This window comes from Mauremys mutica, chromosome 2 (assembly GCF_020497125.1).
Source record: "Mauremys mutica isolate MM-2020 ecotype Southern chromosome 2, ASM2049712v1, whole genome shotgun sequence".
In the NCBI taxonomy this organism is placed as follows: Eukaryota; Metazoa; Chordata; order Testudines; family Geoemydidae; genus Mauremys; species Mauremys mutica.
In genome coordinates, this window is record NC_059073.1 from 226,862,594 (window position 1) to 226,887,796 (window position 25,203).

The 25,203-nt window shown below is 39.7% G+C and overlaps 1 protein-coding gene across 3 annotated transcripts in view; it reads right to left on the reverse strand.

The window, feature by feature from the left end:
* Positions 1-25,203, reverse strand: part of KCNH8 (potassium voltage-gated channel subfamily H member 8) — a 371,011-nt gene that overhangs the window by 159,826 nt on the left and 185,982 nt on the right. For all 3 annotated transcript variants that reach the window (XM_045007783.1, XM_045007784.1, XM_045007785.1), the window contains exons 4-5: positions 19,758-19,885; positions 7,987-8,227 (exon numbers count right to left, since the gene is read on the reverse strand). In XM_045007783.1, the coding sequence (XP_044863718.1) occupies positions 7,987-8,227; positions 19,758-19,885 (369 nt within the window). The remainder of the gene's footprint in view (positions 1-7,986; positions 8,228-19,757; positions 19,886-25,203) is intronic.

Below are 25,203 nucleotides of genomic sequence, written 5' to 3' on the forward strand. Positions count from 1 at the left end.
TGCTTTTGTCAGTTTCACTTTGTTGTTTTGACATGAAAATTCTAGATAAAATACCCCAAACTTCTAACACAAAACAACTTGCTGGGTAGTTGATTTACATTACTAAGTAATCCATAGCTCGTGGTTATTATTACAATATTCCTCCAATGGAATAAACGTATGAGAAATCACATTCTATTCTGTTCATATTTTGCCATTACCAAGTGAAACCATTCAGTACTTAGGGACAAATTCTGCGATCAGATCGTCACTATATACCCCATCTTGGGATTTTTTTTTTGCAGCAAGTTTAGCAACTGAAGCTTTGAAGCCTCCCTGTTTATCCACAGGAACTCTGTTGCCCTAGTAAATACACAAGTCTTTTGATCTACTCTTGTCAGTGTTTGTGTTATTTACGTTGTTAGCTCTTCCAGGCAAGAACATTACTTGTAAAGCACTACAATGCACCTATGATGCTATGTTAGTAATAACGAACCATTTTCACTGGGAAAAAATATGAAGCAACATGTGTATTTTTGTTAATAATGGAGTGAGTTATTAAAATGCTACTACCATCTTGTTACAGCTGATGTAGGCCAAATTTTGTAAGTGTACATTATACTTGGCCTTTGATAGAATAATGTGCATATTTGAATCATTTATGCATGACCAATATATGCTTGTATTTTATTACTGTACTATAATTATTCAGATATTCAAATGAAAATGTAAGATTCAGGGAATTCATGTGGATTTATGGAAATGCTGGAAGATTTGAGGTCCATGGCTTAGATCCATTCATCTGGTATTTAATTTGTGAAAGATACATTAATGATCCAATTATTTTCCTTGTTCTATAATAACATCCAACAGAAAACATCACAAAGGAAGTGTCTTATGAAAATGTTCTAATTGATGTGCTAGGTACAGTGTGTTGTATGACTGTGATATGCTTATTTTGAACTCAAAAGATTAGGATATAATAATTAACAAATGATGTATTGCATTTCATGGCAATATGCAGGGTATGTTGGTTCCAGAGTTGTTGGGATGTGAATATCACTGATCACTACATTTCCTTGTAGCTCATTAAAAATGAGTTACTTACAAAACATTTCAGTTTTGTTTGTGAAATGGTATTCAACATGAGAAAAGTTTGTCTACAAGGCCATCTGCCATCTTACTAGGTTTGAATAGCCTTATGTGGAGAATAATAATTATTCTACTGAAATTTCAAAGTTCCAATGGCTAATCTACCAAAAAAGTGTTACTTGCCTGAAAAGACTTCCAACTTCTTTTTAGGATAAATTCTGATCATATTATTTTATTTAGTAATAATGATAGGACTCTACAACAGATCAATGATTTTTCAGGTAACACCACTTACAATTAGGAAGGTGATCAATGCTTCTTTAGATAAAGAAATGAAAGAGATGGTTCTTTATCTGAGTGTCAGAATGAACAATTCGCAGGAACAAAAACATGAGACTGGTGAGATTTATACAAGGGTAAAAGTCACATGGCAACAATGGTGTGACCAACAAAATGGATGATGGGGGGGGGGAAGAGGAGAGAGAGAGAGAAAAGAAATAATGTCCCCAGATAGATTAGTCAAATAGATCATCCAGAAGGAAAGGAGACCATGCCAAATAACCCAAGGTCCCTTACACTATATGTTACTCATGGTTTTCAGAAAACAAAGCAGTGGTAACTTCACTGTTTTTCTCCAGAATGCGTCAGGAGTAAATCAGTGGGGGCACAGCTCCTCCATCTGATAAATGATTGGTACAAACAAGTGTGTTTTTACCTAAAAATACTTTGTTATTAGGTCTCAAGCATGTGCATACACGCACGCTGTTGTAGTAGCTGCAGAACATTCCAAACATTTACATTTACCCAAAGTCTGAGTTGGTTTTGAGGAATCAGCAACCAGCCTTCTGGGGCGCTCCTTCCTGCCACCTGGAGTGGGGCTTAGGTGCCAGATCCTTGCCCAAATAGAAGCTTCAATGCACGCTCACTAAACTTTTTATAGGTTTTCTTCAGACAGAGCATATAACTCAAATTGCTCCTAACAGGCTAACAATTTCCTTAGCAACACCCAATAACAATGTGTTATTTTCCTTATCAGAAAAGCAGCTTCAGCAAAAAAAATGTAAACACAGACAACCAGAATCAAGATCAGTTTTCCACATTTCCACTCCCGCCCTTCTCATGAATCTGTTCTTTCACTTTATCTATCCCAGTCAGTAAAACTGCAGCTTTCAACTGTTTTTGTCTGCCTAAGAAAAGCCAGATTTTGACCCTGGCTTCGTGGTATCCTCACTTCCAGCTCAGGGGGTGCGAATGGGGGTTAGGTGTGTAAGATGGTTGCTGATTGTATCAACTCCAGTTCTCTCACAATATATTCTATATGTCAAACCTTCATGCATACTGGAAAAGAACAGCATAGGAATAGATTGAAGTCCTTAGCATATGTATTGCATAACAAATCCTATCCACTTAACTGCCTGTACAATATAATTTGCAAGAACTTTGAAATACATGGTAAAATAGATGTGTTTTTCTTAGTTACCAATGAAACCCTTTTAAAACTTGTGTGTGAGAAAGTTTAAATTCACTAGAGTTAAGGATTTCTCTTTGGGTCCATCTATTTTTATTTTAAAAGAACTTTTAAGCAGCTTTTTAGAGAGTCCTGTTAGTTAAAATAAAGCATTCCTCATCAAGATGAAGAAACAGATAAAAAATAAATATAATAAATATTATAGAGTCTAACACGAGATAAGAACTATACACAAAACTGGAAAGGAGAATAGAAAAAAGGCTTGAAATAATAGATACATGAAAAAAATTAACAAAAGTTAATGGTTAGTATGGTCAGGATTTAACAAATTAAAATTAGGTTGAATTGTGAAAGATAACTATGTCCCTCTCTAGAAATAATAAAATATGTTCTTACCCCCAATCTTTGCTTTTGAGAATTTTAAAAGTTACAGCAGTTAAACCCACAGTTTGACCTACTATTCACTCTTTAGGAAAGACATTTAATCTGAACACTTCACTCCACTCACCAGGCTACTAATTCAGGAAAGCACTTAAGCATGCCCTTAATTTTAACAATGTGCTTAAATGGGATTTAGGCATGTGCTCAAGTACTTTGCTAGGAATGCCTTCCTGAATTGCAGCTCAGATGAGCCTGGCAGTTGTCTTCCACTCAAGGCAAAGGATTCACCCAAAGCACTTTAACAGACATTTCTTTTCTCAAACGAAAGCAACAGTCCACATCCTATTAATTTTCTTGGTGACCGGTATGCAGCAGGCACAGTATTCTATTGTTCTTGCTCATTAAACTTCACATGCTTCTAGAAAGTGCAAGAGGTATTTTTCCTTCTTGTTGTGAGTGCTTTACCCTCATCAATGATACTGCTAAAAAATGAGAGCATATCTTACCTAAGATTCCTCAAGGAATCAATTCTGAAGCATTTAGAGGAGAGGAAAGTGATCAGGAACAGTCAGCATGGATTCACCAAGGGCAAGTCATGCCTGACTAACCCAATTGCCTTCTATGAGGAAATAACTGGGTCTGTGGATGAGGGGAAAGCAGTGGATGTGTTATTCCTTGATTTTAGCAAAGCTTTTGATATGGTCTCCCACAGTATTCTTGCCAGCAAGTTAAAGAAGTATGGGCTGGATGATTGGACTATAAGGTGGTGTGACAAAGTTTCTCCTCTACCTGGGTGGGTCCTGCGCTTATTGGCAGATTTGCACACCTTAGTGATCTTCCCCTCTGGTGGAACCCACAGTCTGGGTCAACTCCTGTGTCTGATCAGGAGTTGGGAGGTTTGGGGGGAACCCGGGCCCACCCTCTACTCCGGGTTCCAGCCCAGGGCCCTGTGGATTGCAGCTGTCTATAGTGCCTCCTGTAACAGCTGCATGACAGCTACAACTCCCTGGGCTACTTCCCCATGGCCTCCTCCAAACACCTTCTTTATCCTCACCATAGGATCTTCCTCCTGGTGTCTGATAACACTGGTACTCCTTAGTCCTCCAGCAGCACACCCTCTCACTCTCAGATCCTTGCGCCTCTTGCTCCCAGCTCCTCACACGCCCACCACAAACTGAAGTGAGCTCCTTTTTAAACCCAGGTGCCCTGATTAGCCTGCCTTGTTTGGCTGCAGGTGTTCTAATCAGCCTGTCTGCCTTAATTGGTTCTAGCAGGTTCTTGATTACTCTAGTGCAGCCCCTGCTGTGGTCACTCAGGAAACAGAAAACTACTCATTCAGTGACCAGTATATTTGCCCTCTACCAGACTCCTGTACCCCACTGGCCTGGGTCTGTCACAGTGGATAGAAAGCTGGCTGAATCGTCAGGCTCAACGGGTAGTGATCAACGGCTCCATGTCTAGTTGGCAGCCGGTTTCAAGTGGAGTGCCCCAAGGGTCGGTCCTGGGGCCGGTTTTGTTCAATATCTTCATTAATGATCTGGAGGATGGCATGGACTGTACTCTCAGCAAGTTTGCAGATGACACTAAACTTGGAGGAGTGGTAGATACGCTGGAGGGTAGGGATAGGATACAGAGGGACCTAGACAAATTAGAGGACTGGGCCAAAAGAAATCTGATGAGGTTCAACAAGGACAAGTGCAGAATCCTGCACTTAGGATGGAAGAATCCCATTCACTGTTAGACTAGGGACCGAATGGCTAGGAAGCAGTTCTGCAGAAAGGACCTAGGGGTTACAGTGGACGAGAAGCTGGATATGAGTCAACAGTGTGCCCTTGTTGCCAAGAAGGCTAATGGCATTTTGGGCTGTATAAGTAGGGACATTGCCAGCAGATCAAGGGATGTGATCATTCCCCTCTATTCGACATTGGTGAGGCCTCATCTGGAGTACTGTGTCCAGTTTTGGGCCCCACACTACAAGAAGGATGTGGAAAAATTGGAAAGAGTCCAGCGGAGGACAACAAAAATGATTAGGGGGCTGGAGCACATGACTCATGAGGAGAGGCTGAGGGAACTGGGATTGTTTAGTCTGCAGACGAGAAGAATGAGGGGGGATTTGATAGCTGCTTTCAACTACCTGAAAGGGGGTTCCAAAGAGGATGGATCTAGACTGTTCTCAGTGGTACCTGATGACAGAACAAGGAGTAATGGTCTCAAGTTGCAGTGGGTGAGATTTAGGTTGGATATTAGGAAAAACTTTTTCACTCAGAGTGGTGAAGCACTGGAATGGGTTACCTAGGGAGGTGGTAGAATCTCCTTCCTTAGAGGTTTTTAAAGTCAGGCTTGACAAAGCTCTGGCTGGGATGATTTAGTTGGGAATTGGTCCTGCTTTGAGCAGGGGGTTGGACTAGATGACCTCCTGATGTCCCTTCCAACCCTGATATTCTATGATTCTATGATTCTAAAAATAAAGCAAAGTTTATCAAAATTACACGTGTGAATAAAAATTATCAAAAATTCTGAGATATCCAATAGAGATTTAAAACAGATACAAGATTCTTCAGTATCTGCAAGTACAGTGATGCGATGTAGTAGTTCATGTACAACAAATTGATTACACTCAGTTCTCTCACTTTGCTAATCTTGAGGAATTTTCTCAACACTTTTTTAATGTCTCTCTAAGATTGCACAAATTATCCATCAAAAGTATCCTTGTCAAGGCCAACAAAGCCCTCAGTCTTGTGCTTTACCTTCAGTACAGGACTGATCCCATTGATTTCAGTGTGCTTACTCATGTTCCGAAAGTTTAGTCCTTGCTTAAGGGTTTTGCTAGACGGACACAAGTGAACATTAAGCCTATTATTTTCCACTCCCACACAAATATGAAAGAACCAGTTCTTACACAGAATAAACAGAAACCCTAAAAGATCTGAACAACCTGTCTCCAGAACAATAGATCTGGAAATTAGAAAATTAGAAAATCCAGCCTCTATGTTAAAAAAAATAAACAATGAGAGTGGAAGGGAGGAAGGAAGGGAGGGAAGGAGAGGGAGGAGGAGAGCAAAGGGGATAAATAAAACAATTACCAAAGAAAAATGTGTGAAAAAAATGGTATTGGGTACATTTTCAATGTGATGCTTGTGATTCTCATTACTGTTAATTGAAATTGGACAGATAAATCCCTCTTAGTGCACCAGAAATTTTACCCATATATGTTTATTCATGATTTTACTTTCTTTACTCACTATATCACAAAGCCAAGAGCTGGCACAAAAAAATAGCAGGCAAAGATCAGAGAAGTCAGGAAAAATAAAAAGAACATTTGCTACATGCATCATGGATACATCATTGTTGATGTTTTATTTATATCAAAGTTGTGTATTTCTACCCAGGAATTGAAAGAAAAAAGGTAGTACTGGGCCTTAAATCTTCTGTCTTGCTACATATGAATACTACTACACATAAATCAGATAGACACAGTGTATGTTTTCTCATACTCTGATTCCAATTACTCCATCATAACATCAACCAGTTATCTGCATTCTGTATGGTAAGGGAACCTGTGATCATCCAGTTATTTTAACCTTAAATCTACATTATTTTTACACTCTGTCTCTCCCTAAGATGGATCTAATGGAATTGATTTGTTTTTGCACTTTTTATAATGTAATCCGAAGTCACTTCATAACTGATTAGTAAAAACCTCACACATTTTACAAAGGATAAAAATTCTCCTGTCTGATTTGTATCGCAGAACGTAGATCTCTATTGCATATTCTGCAATGGTTGAGGATAATGTGAGCAATTAACAGGGAACAAATAAAGAATAATAGTCAGTGGAGATCCACCATGAGTATCAGGGAGAAGAATTTTCCCTTAAATCTGCATTTGAACTCTACTTCCAAAGGTGAAGAGACAAATATTTCAGAATCTTCCACTAAGCATCGTCTCTGCTAGCTATTCTTATATTGAATGTAGTTATACTTCTATCAGTAAAGGGGAAGAAACATATTACAAGATGATCTTAAGAACCCCTCCCCCCATTTTCTTCTTTAAAAATAGCCTACATTTGGTATATAAGAAGTTTGGGTTTTGCTCTTATTTCTCATGCATGAGCTAACCCTCATTCCAAATCACCCTTTTTTGTGGGGGGTAGGGGTGGAGGGGGGCAGGAAAATGTATGGTATTCCCCATTTTATTTTGTTCTTTCAATATTTTCTTTTAAGATTCTTCTACTCTGCTGATAATTTTATTCCCTCCTCCACATCCTTTCTTTTCTACCATATCGCATTCCCATGTCTCTGTGGGTTAAATAAAATCCTATTCAACTTTCCATGTTTCTCTAAAAAAGGCCTTACAGCTATGTATTGGCACCAGAACTGTACTATACTCTTTACATAATGTAGCTACATATTTTTTAATCAATAGCTATAGAACTGTATTGGAACTACAAAAAGTTCTAAGACCCTTCCTGTTATACTCAAAGGCCTATGTCAACATATATGATCAGCTTTTCTGTGTTCACAAAGGAAAGGAATGAATCTCTAAAAAGAAATTCCATGCACCACAAAAGAGCCATCAGGAATAATGATATTTCCCAATATATTATATTTTTACCTCAATGTTTTGGAGATATAATTACTGGACAGTTCATAAAAATCAGTTTAAGAATCTGAGAAGGGGACAAGCAAAAAAGCAAAATTTACACTTCAAATACCAACATTCAGGTGGATTCCAGAACATAACCAACAGTACTAACATGGCCTGTGTTGTAATAAAACAGGGAAATCATTTCCAATATGAAAAATCATATTGCACCCCTTTTGTTAAGCACTGAAACTATAATAACAAGCCTAACTAGAAACTACATTTTGGTAAGTGGCATGATAAATGAAAAAGAATAAAGAAACTACCAAGTATCTGTAAGAAAAAAATCTGTTAGGACATGCTGCTGAGAAATTGAATATTTTAAAAAGTGATATAATTATCTGATCATTACTCCATCTTTTTCCATTAAATTTCATCAAAAATGAAAAACAAAATTCAGAAAGCAGAAAAATATATCTTACCTATGATAAAAAGAATTTCCACTGCAATGTCGCTGACAGTTGTGCTTCGAGTTGTAGATAGCTCATCATTGCCAATAAAGCAAACATTGTAAGGTACAGTCACAGCAACATAAAACGTTGCCAGTAAAATAAGCCAGTCCCAGCCAGCTTTAAAAGTGCTAAAATGCAACAGTATGAATTTGGACTTTTTTGCATCTGAAACTTTGTATTCCGGAAATGCTGGTTTATCTACAAAAACATTCTGAAAGAGAAAGAATGGGAGAAGTTATGAAAAAATATCTGACCTCAGATTATATTTCAATTAATTTGAACTTTCATGTTATCAAAAGAGCCAAGAAATATTTGTGAAACTTACAGTGGGGTAAATACTGCAAAAAGTTTTTTGGTAAATAATCATTCAAATTTACAAACAGATTCACTTTGAGTGTATTTGTAAACCTCTTTGTGGTCACTCTATGAATATGCCTAAAAAACAAAATCATTTGCTAGAATATTTTCCCAGACAGTGAAAGTTAAGCAAATATTGCAGAATATCAAAGGAAAGTGGATTTTCCATTCATAAGCTATAGCAAACATCACTGAAATTTGACCTTGAGAGTTGCATCCATTCAGTTGGGGAACAGAAATATACCACATGACCTACACATCCAATTGTGACGATGCAGTTCTGGCGGGACCCAACTGAGAGTGCCAATTCAGGACCAGCAGCAAAGAATCCTGTGGTGCCTTATAGACTAACAGACGTTTTGCAGCATGAGCTTTCGTGGGTGAATACCCACTTCGTCGGATGCAAGTAGTGGAAATTTCCAGAGGCAGGTATATATATGCAAGCAAGAAGCAAGCTAGAGATAACGAGGTTAGTTCAGTCATGGAGGATGAGGCCCTGTTCTAGCAGTTGAAGTGTGAAAACCAAGGGAGGAGAAACTGGTTCTGTAATTGGCAAGCCATTCACAGTCTTTGTTTAATCCTGAGCTGATGGTGTCAAATTTGCAGATGAACTGAAGCTCAGCAGTTTCTCTTTGAAGTCTGGTCCTGAAGTTTTTTTGCTGCAGGATGGCCACCTTAAGATCTGCTATTGTGTGTCCAGGGAGGTTGAAGTGTTCTCCTACAGGTTTTTGTATATTGCCATTCCTAATATCTGATTTGTGTCCATTTATCCTTTTCCTTAGAGACTGTCCAGTTTGGCCGATGTACATAGCAGAGGGGCATTGCTGGCATATGATGGCATATATTACATTGGTGGATGTGCAGGTGAATGAACCAGTGATGGTATGGCTGATCTGGTTAGATCCTGTGATGGTGTCGCTGGTGTAGATATGTGGGCAGAGTTGGCATCGAGGTTTGTTGCATGGATTGGTTCCTGAGCTAGAGTTACTATGGAGCGGTGTGCAGTTACTGGTGAGACTATGCTTCAGGTTGGCAGGTTGTCTGTGGGCGAGGACTGGCCTGCCACCCAAGGCCTGTGAAAGTGTGGGATCATTGTCCAGGATGGGTTGTAGATCCCTGATGATGCGTTGGAGGGGTTTTAGCTGGGGACTGTATGTGATGGCCAGTGGAGTCCTGTTGGTTTCTTTCTTGGGTTTGTCTTGCAGTAGGAGGCTTCTGGGTACACGTCTGGCTCTGTTGATCTGTTTCCTTATTTCCTTGTGTGGGTACTGTAGTTTTGAGAATGCTTGGTGGAAATTTTGTAGGTGTTGGTCTCTGTCTGAGGGGTTAGAGCAGATGCGGTTGTACCTCAGTGCTTGGCTGCAGACAATGGATCTTGTGGTGTGCCCGGGATGGAAGCTGGAGGCATGAAGGTAGGCATAGTGGTCGGTAGGTTTTCGGTATAGGGTGGTGTTAATGTGATCATCACTTATTTGCACCGTGGTGTCTAGAAAGTGGACCTTCCGTGTATATTGGTCCAGGCTGAGGTTGATGGTGGGGTGGAAGCTGTTGAAATCATGGTGGAATTTTTCCAGAGTCTCCTTCCCATGGGTCCAGATGATGAAGATGTCAAATTGCTTAAACAAGACCAATTGCTTAAACAGGGCAGTTACAGCCCTAGGCTGGGGTTTTTCCACCTCTAAGGCAAACCAAACCAGCCAGACAAAAAGGACTTTGGTTTCACCTGACTGGCTAACCACAAGTCACACAAGCAATTTCCTTAGACACTCCAGTCTCCCAGTATCACCACCAGTCCCACTCATCCTGGGGATGAATGGTTATGAAAACCAACACCCCAATAAAAGAAAAAGGTTCTTTCAATTCCAAAGAATCAAGCCCCAGACCCAGGTCAATATACACATCAGATCTTACCCACAAATTACGCTGTTGCCAATCCTTTAGAATCTAAAATCTAAAGGTTTATTCATAAAGGGAAAAAGGTAGAGATGAGAGCTAGAATTGGTTAAATGGAATCAATTACATACAGTAATGGCAAAGTTCTTAGTTCAGACTTGTAGCAGTGATGGAGTAAAACTGCAGGTTCAAATCAAATCTCTGGAGTACATCCACAGCTGGGATGGGTCATTCAGTCCTTAGTTCAGAGCTTCAGTTTGTAGCAAAGTCCCTCCAGAGGTAGAAGCAGGATTGAAGACAAGATGGAGATGAGGCATCAGCCTTTTATAGGCTTTTCCAGGTGTAAGAACACTTCTTTGTTCTTACTGTGGAAAATTACAGCAAAATGGAGTCTGGAGTCACATGGGCAAGTTCCTGCATACTTTGCTGAGATACAAGGCATATTTGCCTTCTCTCAATGGGTCAATTGTATAGCTGATGGTCCTTAATGGGCCATCAAGCAGGCTAGGCAGAGCTAACACCAACTTATCTGGGATGTCTCCCAGAAGCACAGCATAAGTTTAAAATACAGACAGTATAGAGCCAATACACATAACTTCAACTACAAAATGATACATACATATAGACACCATAATTATAACCAGCAACCCATAACCTGGTCTTAGACACCTTATATGACTCTCTTTACATAAGATTTGGTGCCACTACAGGACCTTGGTTGCAACCATGTTCTATATGGTTCCAGATTATATCAATAACGTCACACCAATCAAAACTACTTCAGCTTAATATAGCAATTTTCACAATGAACCACCTGTGAGAAAACTACAGAGAGAATTATTTGAAGGATTTATCTAGTAAACAATTTTCAAAAACAAATTTTGGGAAAATCTTGTTTGCAGATCATTCATAAAGAGAAAAAGAAGCAAAATTTACTCAAATTGTTATGAATTAATTATACTACCTTCTTGTAAGAGAAAGTTAGTTTATTTCAATTTACCTTTTGATGTCTGCTATATGAACATTAACACTATTTATAATTACTTTAGGACCAGATCTTGCCTCACACATATATTTAACATGACCCAATAAACATTAGAGAATACATATGGTGCACTGGGTAGTCTTGTTCCCCAGAGGAACAACTTGTTTGAATCCTTATCATTTGCAGAGGTCCCTGCAAATACGAAGTTCAGATTCAAATACACTTCCCAGTTCCTTCATTTTCGGTCTCTCTTTTTTTTTTTTTTTAATTGAAAGATGAAAAGTCTCCTCCTGCTGAACAGCAGCAACTAGTTCATGAACCTTTTCATAATATTATTCACTAACAGAAGGACTTGCCGAGTGTCATTCTGATCCTGGCTAGTGCTGCTATCACCAGGCCTGCAGTACAGATAATGAAAAGCTTCACAAAATACAGTGTAGAAATTGGCGTGCATTCAGCAAGCCAAGGTTGCTTCTGATTCTGAAGCTATTTGACATGAACATAACAGGTGGATAACAATTGTTCAACTGCAGGCATAATCAAACCAGTTTTGTCCGACACAACCTTTATCATTGCAAGTTTCTCTGAGAATGCTCATATTCCTGTCTTTTCCATCCTCAGCCTCTTCATTCTTCAAGATCGAGGGCTGAATTTCCACAGTTGCTGAGCTTTTGCTTTGTTCTGGTTTTCAACAGCTTCATCCTGTTTTCCTATGTTCCACTAAATCCAGACTGCTGTCAGTTAATTTTAAATCAGACAGTTTAAAATGTTCCTCTTTGTATTAGTTCTAGTTCTCCTTTGAGAAGCATCTTCTCTTCCAGCTCCTTTTGTTTTATGTTTACTGATGCTAACTTAGAATTCACCATTTCTCCATGACCTTTCTCCCACTTCTCTTCTGCACTAGCTCTATCTCTTTGCTACAATTACTCAAATTATTTCATAGATCTTGCTAGGTTAGCTTTGTACTCTGCAATAGTAATCCATTTTTGCAGCTGCTTAACCTGTGGGGTTGTTTTTTTTTTTCCCACTCACCAAATATAATTTAAGTCCAGACGGGACCTTCAGATCATCCAGTCTGACCTCCGTATATCACAGGCCACCAACACCGCCCAGCCACCCACATGCCACACCCACCAATCTGAATTAGACAAAGGTATTACTGCCTGCAGGAGACTAAACTATTATGTATCACAGGCAGAAAAGAGGAGGGACTGAAGTGCACTGATGCCCAAAGGCCTTTGTAGTGTCAGGAAATCGATTGAGATATACCCATAAGAACTGCACCCACCATTGCAGAGGAAGGCAAACCAACCAACCAACCAAAAAAACAAGGTCACTGCCACTCTGACTTAGGAGGAAATTACCTTTTTGAGCATGCCCCCATCCCCCCATGCCCAGGGTCCTATCTCCAACAGCAGTCATTCTTGATGCGTCAGAGGAAGGATCACAGCAAGGAGGCTGGAATCTTTGTAGAAGTGGGGGGAGGAGTGGCAGCAGCAAGGCCAAAGTTCCTCCTCCCTCTCCACAGTTGGCTGCTCCAGCAGTGAGCCAGCTGCCCTTTCTTCTGGCACCACAGCAGCCCATGGTGGGTGAAAGGTACAATTGCAGTGCCTCCCCAGCAGAATAATATATTCTGCTTGGGGGAAAAGATCTGCAGGATACATAAGTTTCGTGCTTATGTTTCTTTTGTTAAAAAGAAAGAGAGAGAGAGAGTGTGTGTGTGAGGTATGCCCCCCTGGCACAGTTGATTCCACTGGCCTGGAATACTTGACCTCTGCAATTCTTTTTGCATTATTTTGCACTAGCCCCATCCCAGGGGAATTTCCAGGGAAGTCTAGTAAACGTTCATAATTGTGCTTGAGAGGCAGTATGATCCTTAAGATAGTGCACTAGCCCACAAGTCAAGAGACTTGGTTTCTCTTCCCACTGACCTGCTGTATGACCCTTGGATCAATCCCTTCTTTTCCCTTCCCACCATTTGTCTGATTTGTTTATTTAGATTATAAACTCTTAATGGCAGGGACTATCTTTTACATGTGTGTACAGCAGTATGCTGCTCTAAAAATCTTTCTTCTTTTGCGTTTTTTCGCGGCTATTGGCGGTTTCTTGTTTGTCCTTGTCATAGGCCTGGGTGAGTTTAATTATATTGCAGTACAGCTGTTAAAATTATTTTCCCTAAGCAGGAAGAATCTTGAGCTTGACAAGAACCAAGTTTGTTCCTCTGCTTTAAGTTCTTGATTATAAGAGCTATCGTTCTTATCTTCATCTTTTCACAAATCTTAGTTCACTGTTTAAGTTCCTGAATTATTTTTTTCTTCTAGGAACTGACAAAGCAATGGGAAAGACAAGGAACAATGAAGCATGTCTAATGTGATCAGCAGTGCCTTAGAGCTACCATTGTAATATTGCTATGAATAATAAAGTTACTGTAGCTTGGGGGAAAAAAAATCACAGTTTTGACAAGTCAGGCTCTCGGACAATTCTAGTTGTGAATATAGTCAATTAAGTCCTATTGATACACAAATGTGCTTTCTCATTCAGGGCTAGGGTGTGCCTTTAAAGCACAACCCTGAGTGTGGGATAGTGCAGACCACAATATCTCCCCCAAGCTCTGCAGTACACAGAGGACAGTCTGCACTGCAATTAAGCACCCAAGGCTGGCCCAAGTCAGCTGACTTGGGCTTGCGGGGCCCGGGCTATGAGGCTGTAAAATTTGCAGCGTATATGTTCAGGCCCAAGCTCTAGGATCTTGTGAGGGTCTTAGAGTCTGGGCTCCAGCCTGAGCCCAAACATCTACGCTACAATTTTACAGCTCCATAGCTCAGTATTTATTTTCAGTGAGTCAAAAATAATGTGCCTAAGCACTGCCTGTGCCTAAAACCAACCGCGATACTAACCTATCGAATAGATGGACAGTGTCCAAAAAAATGGCTAATATAGCATAAATCCTAAGGCATTTGACATTCTGCTACTTCTCAAATATGTTATCCATATGCACTGGAATTTTCCATGTAGCTAAATACACTTCTGATGTTTTCACTGCAGCCTCTTGATTTCTTAAATTGATTGGTTACTTGGGTAGCTGGTAGGACCCTTCCATGTGTATAAAAAAAACTAAACCAAACTAACTATGCTCTAGACTGTAGAGGCTTAACAACTGGTGCCTTTTCCTTCTTTTCTAACATCAGCCATAAGTATGTAGGCCATACTTTCAGCATGGTGGACTGAAAAAGACTTGCAAGTCATGGTGGATAATCAGCTGAATGGGAGCTCCCAGTGCGATGCTGTGGCCTAAATGACTGTTGTGATCCTGGGATGTATAAACACAAGAATATCAAGTAGAAGCAGGCAAGTTGTATATCTTTGTATCTGGCACTGGTGCATCTGCTCTTGGAACACCGTGACCAGTGCTGGTGCACTCAATTCAAGAAGGATATTGATAAATTGGAGCAGGATTCAGAGAAGAACCACAGCAATGATTAAAAGATTCAAAACATATCTCATAGTGAAAGACTCAAGGAACTTGGTATGTTTAGATTAGCAAAGAGAAGGGTAAAGGGTGATTTGATTATAGTCGATAAATACCTACATGGGGAACAAAACAATTATAATAGAAAGCTCTTCAGTGTAGCAAAGGTATAACCTGATGCAATGGCTAGAAGCTGAAGCTAGACAAATTCAGATTAGAAATAAGGCAAAACTTGTTTAATAGTGAGGGTAATTAACCACTATAGCAATATACCAAGGCTTGTGGCAGATTCTCCATCACTGGACATTTAAAAATCAAGATTAGATGTTTTTCTAAAATATATGTGCTATTTCAAACAGAAAATTAATTCAAGGAAGTTCTGTGGCCTATGCTACACAAGAAGTCTTAATAGATGATCATAGCTGTCCCTTCTGGTTTTATAACCTATGAATCTACAGCTTGGGTACATTCTTTTAGATATCTGCTCTAAGTGTGAAAAAGATGCTGGATTAAGCACCCATTGTATACACAGAGTATTACGATTGACTGAGAATATTTTGGCTCTTTGGCCAAATATTAAACTAGAGATCATTAATATACAGCTATTTTAGGACTTCAGTCAAGTGAACTGTATCTTTCTCTTTCTAGAGACTAAGTCTGACGAAAAAGTATTTTTTTTCCTCCACATCCAAAGCCATATTTTTCATTTAATATCACCTTACTTCCACATCAACAACTTTCAGTTGCTGCAAAATAAAAGCTGATAAAATTCAAAATCTGTTTCTAAATTTTGTTTAGAAATTAACTTTAGTTAGTTTTGTTTTGTGTGGTTTTCAAATTGAATGTTATGTTACATATACGAAAAATACCTTAAAAGAACATTATGGTTGCAGTCAAGCTCCCAAAAGTGAGCAAATGCCAGACTTAAGATCACCTGTGCAACTTTAATTGTGTGTATTCATTACAATATATTTTTAATTAAATGGTCATATACTATTTTTTCCACAGGACCCCTGCCTCATTCAGTGCACGGTGCTCACTTAATTAGCTGCTGTTCAATATTTTTTTTCTGCCCAATTATTGAATGTATGATCCCAGGCCTTTATTTATTATTTGCATACTATTTGTACCCTGCTCTGAAAAAAGAATTACTAATTTCCTCATGGGCCTATCTAGGTCAATCATAGCTAATAAATGAGTGCTTCACAAACATTACTTTATTTTCATAATGCTCCGTAAAGGTGAGGGGGTGGTATAATCCCCATTGTATAGATGGGGAACTAAGGCAGATGAATTAAGGTCAAAAGTACCCATTAATTAATAGGTGCTGGTAGTAGTGGTGCTGCCGCACCCACTGGCTTGAAGTGGTTTCCATCATATACGGGGTTTACAGTTTGGTTCAATGGCTGTCAGCAGTCCACTATACAAATTATACCAGTACCCCTGCAGTAATTTGGCACACCCAATCTGAGCTACCTTGGACCTGATTTTCAGAGTATATAGCATTATATATCACTAATATATTCAAAGCAATTCCCATTGACTTCAGTTGCAGTTGTGTGTGCTCAGCATTTCTACAAATCTGACTCCAAGGTCTCAAGTCAGGCATGCAGAAAATGAAAAACACAATTGGGGACCACCTGTGAGAGGTTTGCTTTAAGTCACTTGCCCAGCATCATACAAGAACTCTGTGGCAGAGGCAGGGATAGAATCCAGTTCTCCAGGGCAGCATACAACTGCTTTAACCATGAGACCCTCCATTCTCTTCCTCCAATGGCCCGCCTCATTCACTACACACTTTCCAACTACTGCAACAAATGAAACGAGAGTCCTACAGACAACAGCCTCCTTCTCTACACAACCCTCACAAATCCCCAGAGCAGGTTCATCACATGCATTGAATGAGGGATCCTGTAGAAAAAAACAGCATGGGATCACGTAATTAAAGACTGTATCATAATGCATACACACAAGGGGAGTGAATTAAAGTAAAAGAGCCAACTTAATTCTGACATTTCCTAATTTTAGTGCTTGACTTTGCAACCTTAGCATTCTTTTAACATATTTTAGGGTATGCAATTTTCTGCATGTTTAAAATAGTGGAAAAAGTAAAATTCCATCATGTGGAATCATATTGACACTCATGAATCAGCAGGGTTGAAACCTTTACATCTGCCACACAGACTAAGGTCATTTGAGCTAACAGAGTTACTGATTGCAGTAGGAGGTTGTCATCCTAGATGTGAACCAGCACTCGAGGGTGATGAGACACTTTGCCAGTGGGTTTCACAGATATTTGCTGACAGCAGAGGAATGGTGAGATTCCTGAATCTTGAGCACCCAGGCTCTAGATGGACGGAGATGCTCTTGTGGGCAGACTCTTCTGCCTGTTCTCAAGCTTGACTCTTTGTGCCCCATTCCCTCCTACTTGATTCTCTCTCAATCATGTATTTTTCCCACCCTGGCTCCTCAGTCCTGTCCTACTAGCCTCAGCTAGCTGGTCCCAGTGTCCAATCCTCAGGCTTCTCAGCCTGCTGCCAGTCTCCTTACCCAGTCAGTCCTAATCTCCACCTCTGGCTGCTCTGTCCCAGGCTGCATCCTCCTCTCCCAGTCTACTTGTTCAGTCATTCCCAGTTTCCCCCAGCTCCTATCCCCAGTCTCCTTGTCAGCAAGTCCAAGTTCCACCCATCCTTGTCTATATCCATCTCCCCTGGCTCCCAGTTCCAGTCTCCACCCCTGGATTTCTCATCCATTCTCACTGTTTCCTTTACCAACTCCTTGCTCCAGTCTCTTCACCCAGCCAATCCCAATTCTCCCTCCAAAGCCCTTGTCCAATCTCAGTCTCACCCAATACCTTATCTCCCCCCACTCCACTCATTTGCAGGCCAAGTCTCCTTGCCCAGCCAATCCCACTCTCCCCTGCACTCCCACTCTCAGTCCCAATTTCCTTCCCCGCCACCACCAGCCTTCAGTGCCAGTCTCCCTGCTAGGCTCATTGTCCCAATCTACTCCTCTCTCCAGGTCTGACAACTATCAGCACTGCACATAAATTAGGGGGGCTTGTCTTTGTGGTCTGCTTCCAGCCCGTGGCTTGATCAGAAGCATTACTTTAATCAGAATACTTCTCAGTATTGTAAGATTCAGTATTTGAGGATGGGCACTAAAGAATATGTAAGTCCTCCTTTGAAGTGGCAATGTTTTCGCAGTGGTCACTGACCAAATCATTAAGGGTTAGGTTGTGCCATTTAGGCACAGACCTTTGTTTAGGGTTGTGAGGAGCTGCATTGCCCCAGTAGAGCACCATAATAATTGCATCTCTGAGTATGCCTCTCAGAATTTGCTCATACACCAGGAAGCCTTTCTAAAAGGTGAGGCATACTCCCCCTTCTATGGCCAAACAGAGTTGCTAGCTATCAAGTTTGGGTGGGTGGGTGGGACGGCTCTATTAACTTTTCACCTTTTCCTGTGCCCTTTGTGGTGTGCCAAAGGGAGTTGTTAAAGGAGCAGTCTCTGCATTTCCATGACTGCAAGACAGCACTTCTGTCCAGCTTTTATGTAAGTTCCTTATTCTCCTCCCACAACACTGTGCAATCTCAACACTTAGCAATCCACCTATTTCCTGGAGGTCAGTGATATGATTACGGTCAGTGATGTGTTATGGCCCCTCAGGTTTAAGGAATTATGAGAAATATCATGGCTCAGCACATAAATTAAGTAATTAGTCTTGTTTCTGTTTCTCTTAGGATCATGTACATTGGATTCCTTTGTAAAGGTTTAATTGGCAGTCAGTCTTATTCACTGGGCTGTGGCAGCAGAGGCAGAGCCCACGAGTCCTGCTTAATAGCAGCAGAGACTAAATGTGCTGATATGGCATCATGGAGTATTGTGGGACAAGCATAACTAGTATTATTGCTTTAAGATTCCCGGAAAGACTATGCTCTATAAGATTCTGAATACTCACCCGTGTGGAGGTGGGGGAACAAAGGAGTCCTCCAGATGGGGTTAAAGTTCAAAAGGTATTGGAGACTTGGGTTCAAAGCATCAGCTGGAGTAAATAAGCATCAGTGTCAATGGTGTGATGCTGGTCTACTGCAGCTGAGGATTTGGCTTTTGAGATTCTGAGTGCCACTTTGGCAAATGGCTGTCATAGTGTTGCATATAGACATGCTTTGGGATTGATTGATAGGAAGGAGATTGTAGACATATAGGGCATCATGGTAACAGCTATTTTATTTACTGGTTAAAATTTATATTAAAATAAAAGAGTCTAAGGGCTTTCCCCAGAACTTAGTTATTTTATATTTTGCCTTCTGGGAGGGGGAGTCAGGAATATAATGATAGAAGGCTGATGCTGAACAAAACTGACAAAGTTAAAAAAAATACAACATCCACAGAGTATTTTATTAACTTACTTGTCAGCTATTGTTACTTAGAGATAAGCACCAGGATTTTCTTAATACAGAGAGAGTTTTACTGCAATTAAAGTACAAGCACATCAAGTTATGTACTGCACCAAGTTTGATACATTCAAATCAAATGTTATTCTCAGAGAAATCGCCTTCTCAATTTCTTGCAGCATGTAGGTTTTTATTACTTTAATCTATTAATGGATCTTCTAGCAAAAGATACTAAAAGCAATTATATAGGGAAAACTGGAAGCTAAAATTAAGTTGAGAAATTTCAAAAGGCCTATTCCTTTGATAAAAATATCTGTATTTATGTGACTAAACACATTGTCCTGGTTCATAAACTGCAAATGAAATACCACAGCCAAAGCTATCTACCTGCTGCTCTACACTGCACTGGCATATACTTTAATCATCTTGCTATGACAACACTGTGATTAGGGATTTCTCTTATGTATGTGCTGACCTTTTCCAGTGTATTCGTTAAAAGAAACAACTGTGCAAATATGTGTGTCAAAGAAAATGAAAAATAATTAGTAAAGCTAGTGATCGCATCTGCTGCTCTTTCAGCAGCAAGGGAACATATGTGCCAAAAAGAGGAGGGAAAATGAAACATATGCATTACACCTACATTATTAATTTTTAATTTGTTCTTTTCTCTTCTTTGCAGGTGTCCGGAGATATGATAAAGGACAGCTCTACTCCGCCTCCGAGCTGAATCAAAATGTGAACCTGCTCTTCCTCTTCCTTTGCATTTTTCTGTAGAATAAAAATGAGAGCCCATTAAACAACAGCTGGTGTCACTTTAACCTGTGAGAGCTGAATTTTAGAGTTTGATACAAATAAGAATACATGTAAGTGTTGTATACCTCAAAATACCCCTATTTCAGAAGAAAAGGAAGCAAAAATCACTTTCCTATAAAAATGCAAATGCCTTTGCTCAAATGAAAAACAATTCATTATAACTCATGGCTTCAGTCAGGAAAATACAGCCTTTTTCTCCCTTTTTGATTTCAGAAAATAAATTGCTACTGATCACTGACCAAAGGCAACAGTGTCTGGGATTAATCACATGTCCTCAAAATTCCATCAACTACTTTTTGTTTCAAAAAAGAAAAAATGTTGGAAATGTAAATTTAGAAATCCCCCTGTTGTGGTGTAATAAAAAACAAAAAATGAAAAAAAACAAACAAACCCTAACAGATTTCCACAATGACAATATATGCTTGTCAGCAAGTGTGATTGTTACGAATGTCCAATTCTCGTTTCCATGTCTTTAGAATTGTAATTTTCCTGTCACACAATCATCACTTGATGCATTCTTTAATGACATAAAATCCATTAAGGATAAGGATCCAACATTGTTTTTGGAAATTTCTGTGATTCCTTCCCTCCGCCCCCCTTCAGATATCTACAACTGTCAATTATATAAGCAAATTCAGCTCGCACTTATAACATAACAAGTTAAGAGTATCTCCACTGAAGTCAGTGGAATTACCTTGGATTACTGCTGGAGTAAAGGAGAGCAGAGTTTGGCCCATATTCTACAAAAGTCAAGAATAGTATCGCCAAATTGAGAAAAGGAATTGTGGGAGTATAGGAAGAATCTGTCTGTCAAGCAAGTCTAATTAAAATCAATGGGGAATATACAGGTGAAAAAGTACAATTAGCACAGCCAGAAATTAGTAGCCAAAAGCTGTACATCTTGAAGCCTACCCAGGAGAAGTAAGGAAGCCTTGATATCTACAGAACTAATGTGACGCATAATATGCAGAACGAGACCATTAATGAGGCAATGTGGAGGGAGCCAACCTCCCCATCCTCTAACTGAAGAATATTATATTTAACTCATGCAACAGAGCCAACCAAAAAGGAGTGTATTTATACTTCAGTTTAAAAAAAAACCAAAAACCCAGAAAGCTGTTGCACCCACTGAATAGCCAGGTAATTATACATCTGTACCCCATATCCATCCTTGCCCTTTTGCCTTTGTGGCATGTTCACATATCAGTTATGGCCTCCATTTAGACTCCAAACCTATGGATTATTAAGCAGATATGAGCAAAGTTACATACGAGTAATGTAACTGAGTAAAATGTTTGCAGGATCAGGTCACTGGATTACCCTGACTTTTAAGGGAGATGAGCAGCTGCACAGACATCAATGGGAGCTCCTGGTAGTCAGCACCTCTGAAAGTCAGACCATATGCGTTTCCTAATGCGAACCTAAGATACACATGGCCACAAATGGTAGCAAACCTTTGTTGTCAGAGTTCAAATCCCATTCTGGTCGCAGTTTGGTACTATTATCCATTCCTTAGTGAACACTTTTTCACATAAAATAATCCACTACATAATTTAGCACAAATGCAGTCTCTTCTCAGCAAAGCCAAGGTTATAACAGTGAGATGTGTTGCAAGGCAAGACTGATGCATATGAATTTTTGAACACACCAACAGTCAGCACTAGTCTCAGTGATCATCTTCACATGTAGTTCTTTTTCCTTGTCATGACTAAGGCTTTGTCTACACTAACACTTCTGTCGATAAAACTTCTGTCAGTCAGGGGTATGAAAAAACACACCCCTGACCAACATAAATTTCACCAACAAAAGCACCGGTTTGGATGGCCGCTCATTGGGAGTGATTTAATTATGCTGACGGTAGAGCTCTCTCCCATCGGCACAGAGCAGCTTCACAGGAGACCTTACAGAAGCGCAGTTGCAGCAGTACAAGCTGTGCCGCTATAAGGTCTGTAGTGTATACACAGCCACAGGCTCCGATTCAGCAAAATACATAAGCACGTTTAATTTTAAGCATCTGTTTAAATCCGTTTTACTTCAATTGGCTTAACACAGCATGGGATTAAGTGCTTTGCTAAATGGGGATGAATTTTAACATGTGCCTCAGTACTTTGCTGAATCAGGGCCCAACTGCTGCTCGTGTGTGAGAACACTTGTGATTTCTGCGGAATTTTTTCAAAATTTATTTTAGGTTTGTTCTATTTTTTCTTTCCAGAATCTTCATCCCTCTCCCATCCTAGCATCTCTTTCAGTGCTTCATCATCAGAGTCAGGCTCTATAGCTTGATGTGGCAGTTAGAATTACAAAATTTGCATATTTGTGTAGCTTTCCCACAGCACTTGACTCCAGTTAGAGCCTGATGATTCCATTATTTGTTAGAGATTGTATCAGTAGGAGTACTAGCAACAAAAGTCCCAGTGATCACTAGGAGGAGGAAAAAGGAAGGTAGAACACATTTGGGAAAAATATTACAGAAATGAGACAGAAAATTCCCATCCTAGTGTAGAAGTTAGTGATGACAATGAAAAGGAACTGCTTGTGAAAAAGAAGAGAAGTTAATGAGGCTGTTGGCCCATTTAAACCATCACTTGTAACATATATACTAGATGAAGGAAGTTTCTGAATTCTCCTTTTTTTCCTGAACTTGCATATGCAACTATTGAAGGAGTCAATCCTGATTTCCTTCCCAGCTTCCTTGTTCACTGATTGTGTTTTTGAAATCTGTGTATATTTTTTATGAAGTATTGCAAGCCTGATTATTCCCTGTTGTACCAGGTCTGCAAATCACTCCTTAGAACAAAGGAATTTGCTTGTAATTTTTAAATTACAGAGTTGGTTACTACCTGGTTTTCAAAAAATTACAATGCACAGAAAAGTATTTACTGCTTCCTTTCTACACGGCCGGACTTGGAATAAAAAGCAGCCTAATAAACCCATATGGAAATATTCAGACTCTTAAAAGTACTCCTTTTATTTTTATCCTGTGTTTAAAATCAAAAGGATTTCTCATCTCCCCATGTACTGTGACAGATTAACGGTCCAAAACAAGCTCCATTTTGGGGCTGAAAATCTGTTCAGATGCCCCTTCCTGTGTGATAAAAAAACCTAAAAAATAGCACTTAGAAAGGATGTTTTCCAGTTTAGTTTTCACTCCACCGCTTCACCTGTGACAGAAGTGATCATACATTTTTCATCTCTTCCTGCTGCCCTCTTTTATACATGGTCATCTACAGAATCACATGTATTAAGACTGGAAATTATGTCACAAGAAACATAAGATTTGGTACGAATGGTAAATCTTAATATTAGACCTGTGGCGCTGCCTGCTAATAAACTGCCAAATATAAAGTAAAGGCATGATCCTGCATCCTTTTTGCCAAAGTTGATAGTGGAAAAAGTGTATGCAGGATCAAGCCCCAAAGCTCTTCCACATTTGTTACTCCCATTGAAAGTCAATGGCTGTTGGGTACCTAAATTCCTTTTTGTACCTTTGAGAATCTCCCCCTGATTCATAAATCAGAAGACAGATTCATTGGCATGCTCCAGTGGCTTTGTGCTGCTCTAGCAATGTAAAAGAACCGTAAGCTCAGCTTATATGGGTGACTGAGCAATACATTGCATCATTAGAGTAGAGCAAAGCAGCCAGGGCATAGCAGTGGATATGGTACAGAACACTATTTGTTTATAATATTCTTATTCCCTAAATGAAGTGTGATTCTTAAAAATCTGAAATATAAAATAAAATGTTTATTCATCAAGTGGGAGATAAAAGTTATACCACTGATTCAATATTGACCTTAGGTGGTGGTTACAGCCATACATTTTTATTTGTTGACTGCAAATCCAAATTAAGCATGACTTAGAGTGTCTCAGTCTCTGGTATCTTTCCACAGGATTAGGTCAGACATTAAGTGTTTCCAATGCCTCTTTATAACACTGCTTTCATTTCCTCTGCTAATTAAACATTATCCACCAACTGGATGTGTTACTTAGAAATCCCTTAAGTTTCCCTAACTAGAACCTCCTCTTCTGACTAGGATCCCACAGTGTCCCTTGCCCTTGCACGGTCTAGTCATGGATAATTATTACATAAACTGTTGTGTGTGCATGTGTGCGCATATGCGCGTGGGAGAAGATTAATATCCAGCCTTTGCACAGTATTTTTCATTCACATTACACAGAAAAATCCTGAAGATTCATTTTTGACGTAAATAATCACATGAGCAGGATTTCAATATATAGTAATAGTCTAGACACAGACTTCAGCAACCAAATAAATTCATAAGAGGCTGCTTTAGACACCAAAAGAAGAACCCTTATTTATGTAGAACAGGGTTCTGTAAGAACATCTCTAATATTTAATTGAAAGTTTGTTTAAACAAAATGCAGGGTGGACTACTAAAAGGAACAAACAGAGGACCCACTCAGTGTGTGCATACACATGTGCACTTGAAGCCCTAACAAGTGCCAGAGAAATCGAAACTCATAGGTAAATAAAAATCACCTTAAAAATAAGATATCAAGTATATTCCAATGATTATTCAATTTTTTTTTATTTAGGTCACACACTGTCACATTGAGGTAGCAGTCACAAAGTCAGAAACCAGAAAAACAGGAAGTGCCTACAACTATCCCTTTTAATCACTAGGAAAATGATATATTTCAAAACTTAGAAGTGACAGTGGGAGCGGAGGGAGAAGATATATAAAATATTTTTAGGGTTTAATCCTACAAACACTTAAATGATTAGGTAAATTACTCTTGGGAGTAACCCCACTGTCTTCAGCAGAATCACTTATGTGGGTAAACTTACTCAAGTGCGTAAGTGCCTACAGTGCAGGGCCATAAAAAGAAGTTATGCAACTCTTTTTATTCAATGGGCCACTTTATCATAAGTAGGGCCCTATCAAATTCATGGTCCTTTTTGGTCAATTTCATGGTCATAGGATACTAAAAATCATAAATTTCATGATTTCAGCTATTTAAATCTGAAATTTCCCAGTATTGTAATTGTAGGGGTCCTGACCCAAAAAGGAGTTGTGGGGGGGTCACAAGGTTATTGTAGGGGGGTTGTGGTACTCCTACCCTTACTTCTGCGCTGCTGCTGGCCAGCAGTGTATTATTGCCTAGGCCATCAAAGCCTAGGCCTAGGGCAGCAAATTTGCAGGGATGGCAAATTTGCTCACGCCCCCTCCCCAACTCAGCCCCTTCCCCAAATCCCCAGCCCGCCTCCTCCCCCAGGCACTCCGCACTTCTCTCCTTCCACCTCCCTCCCA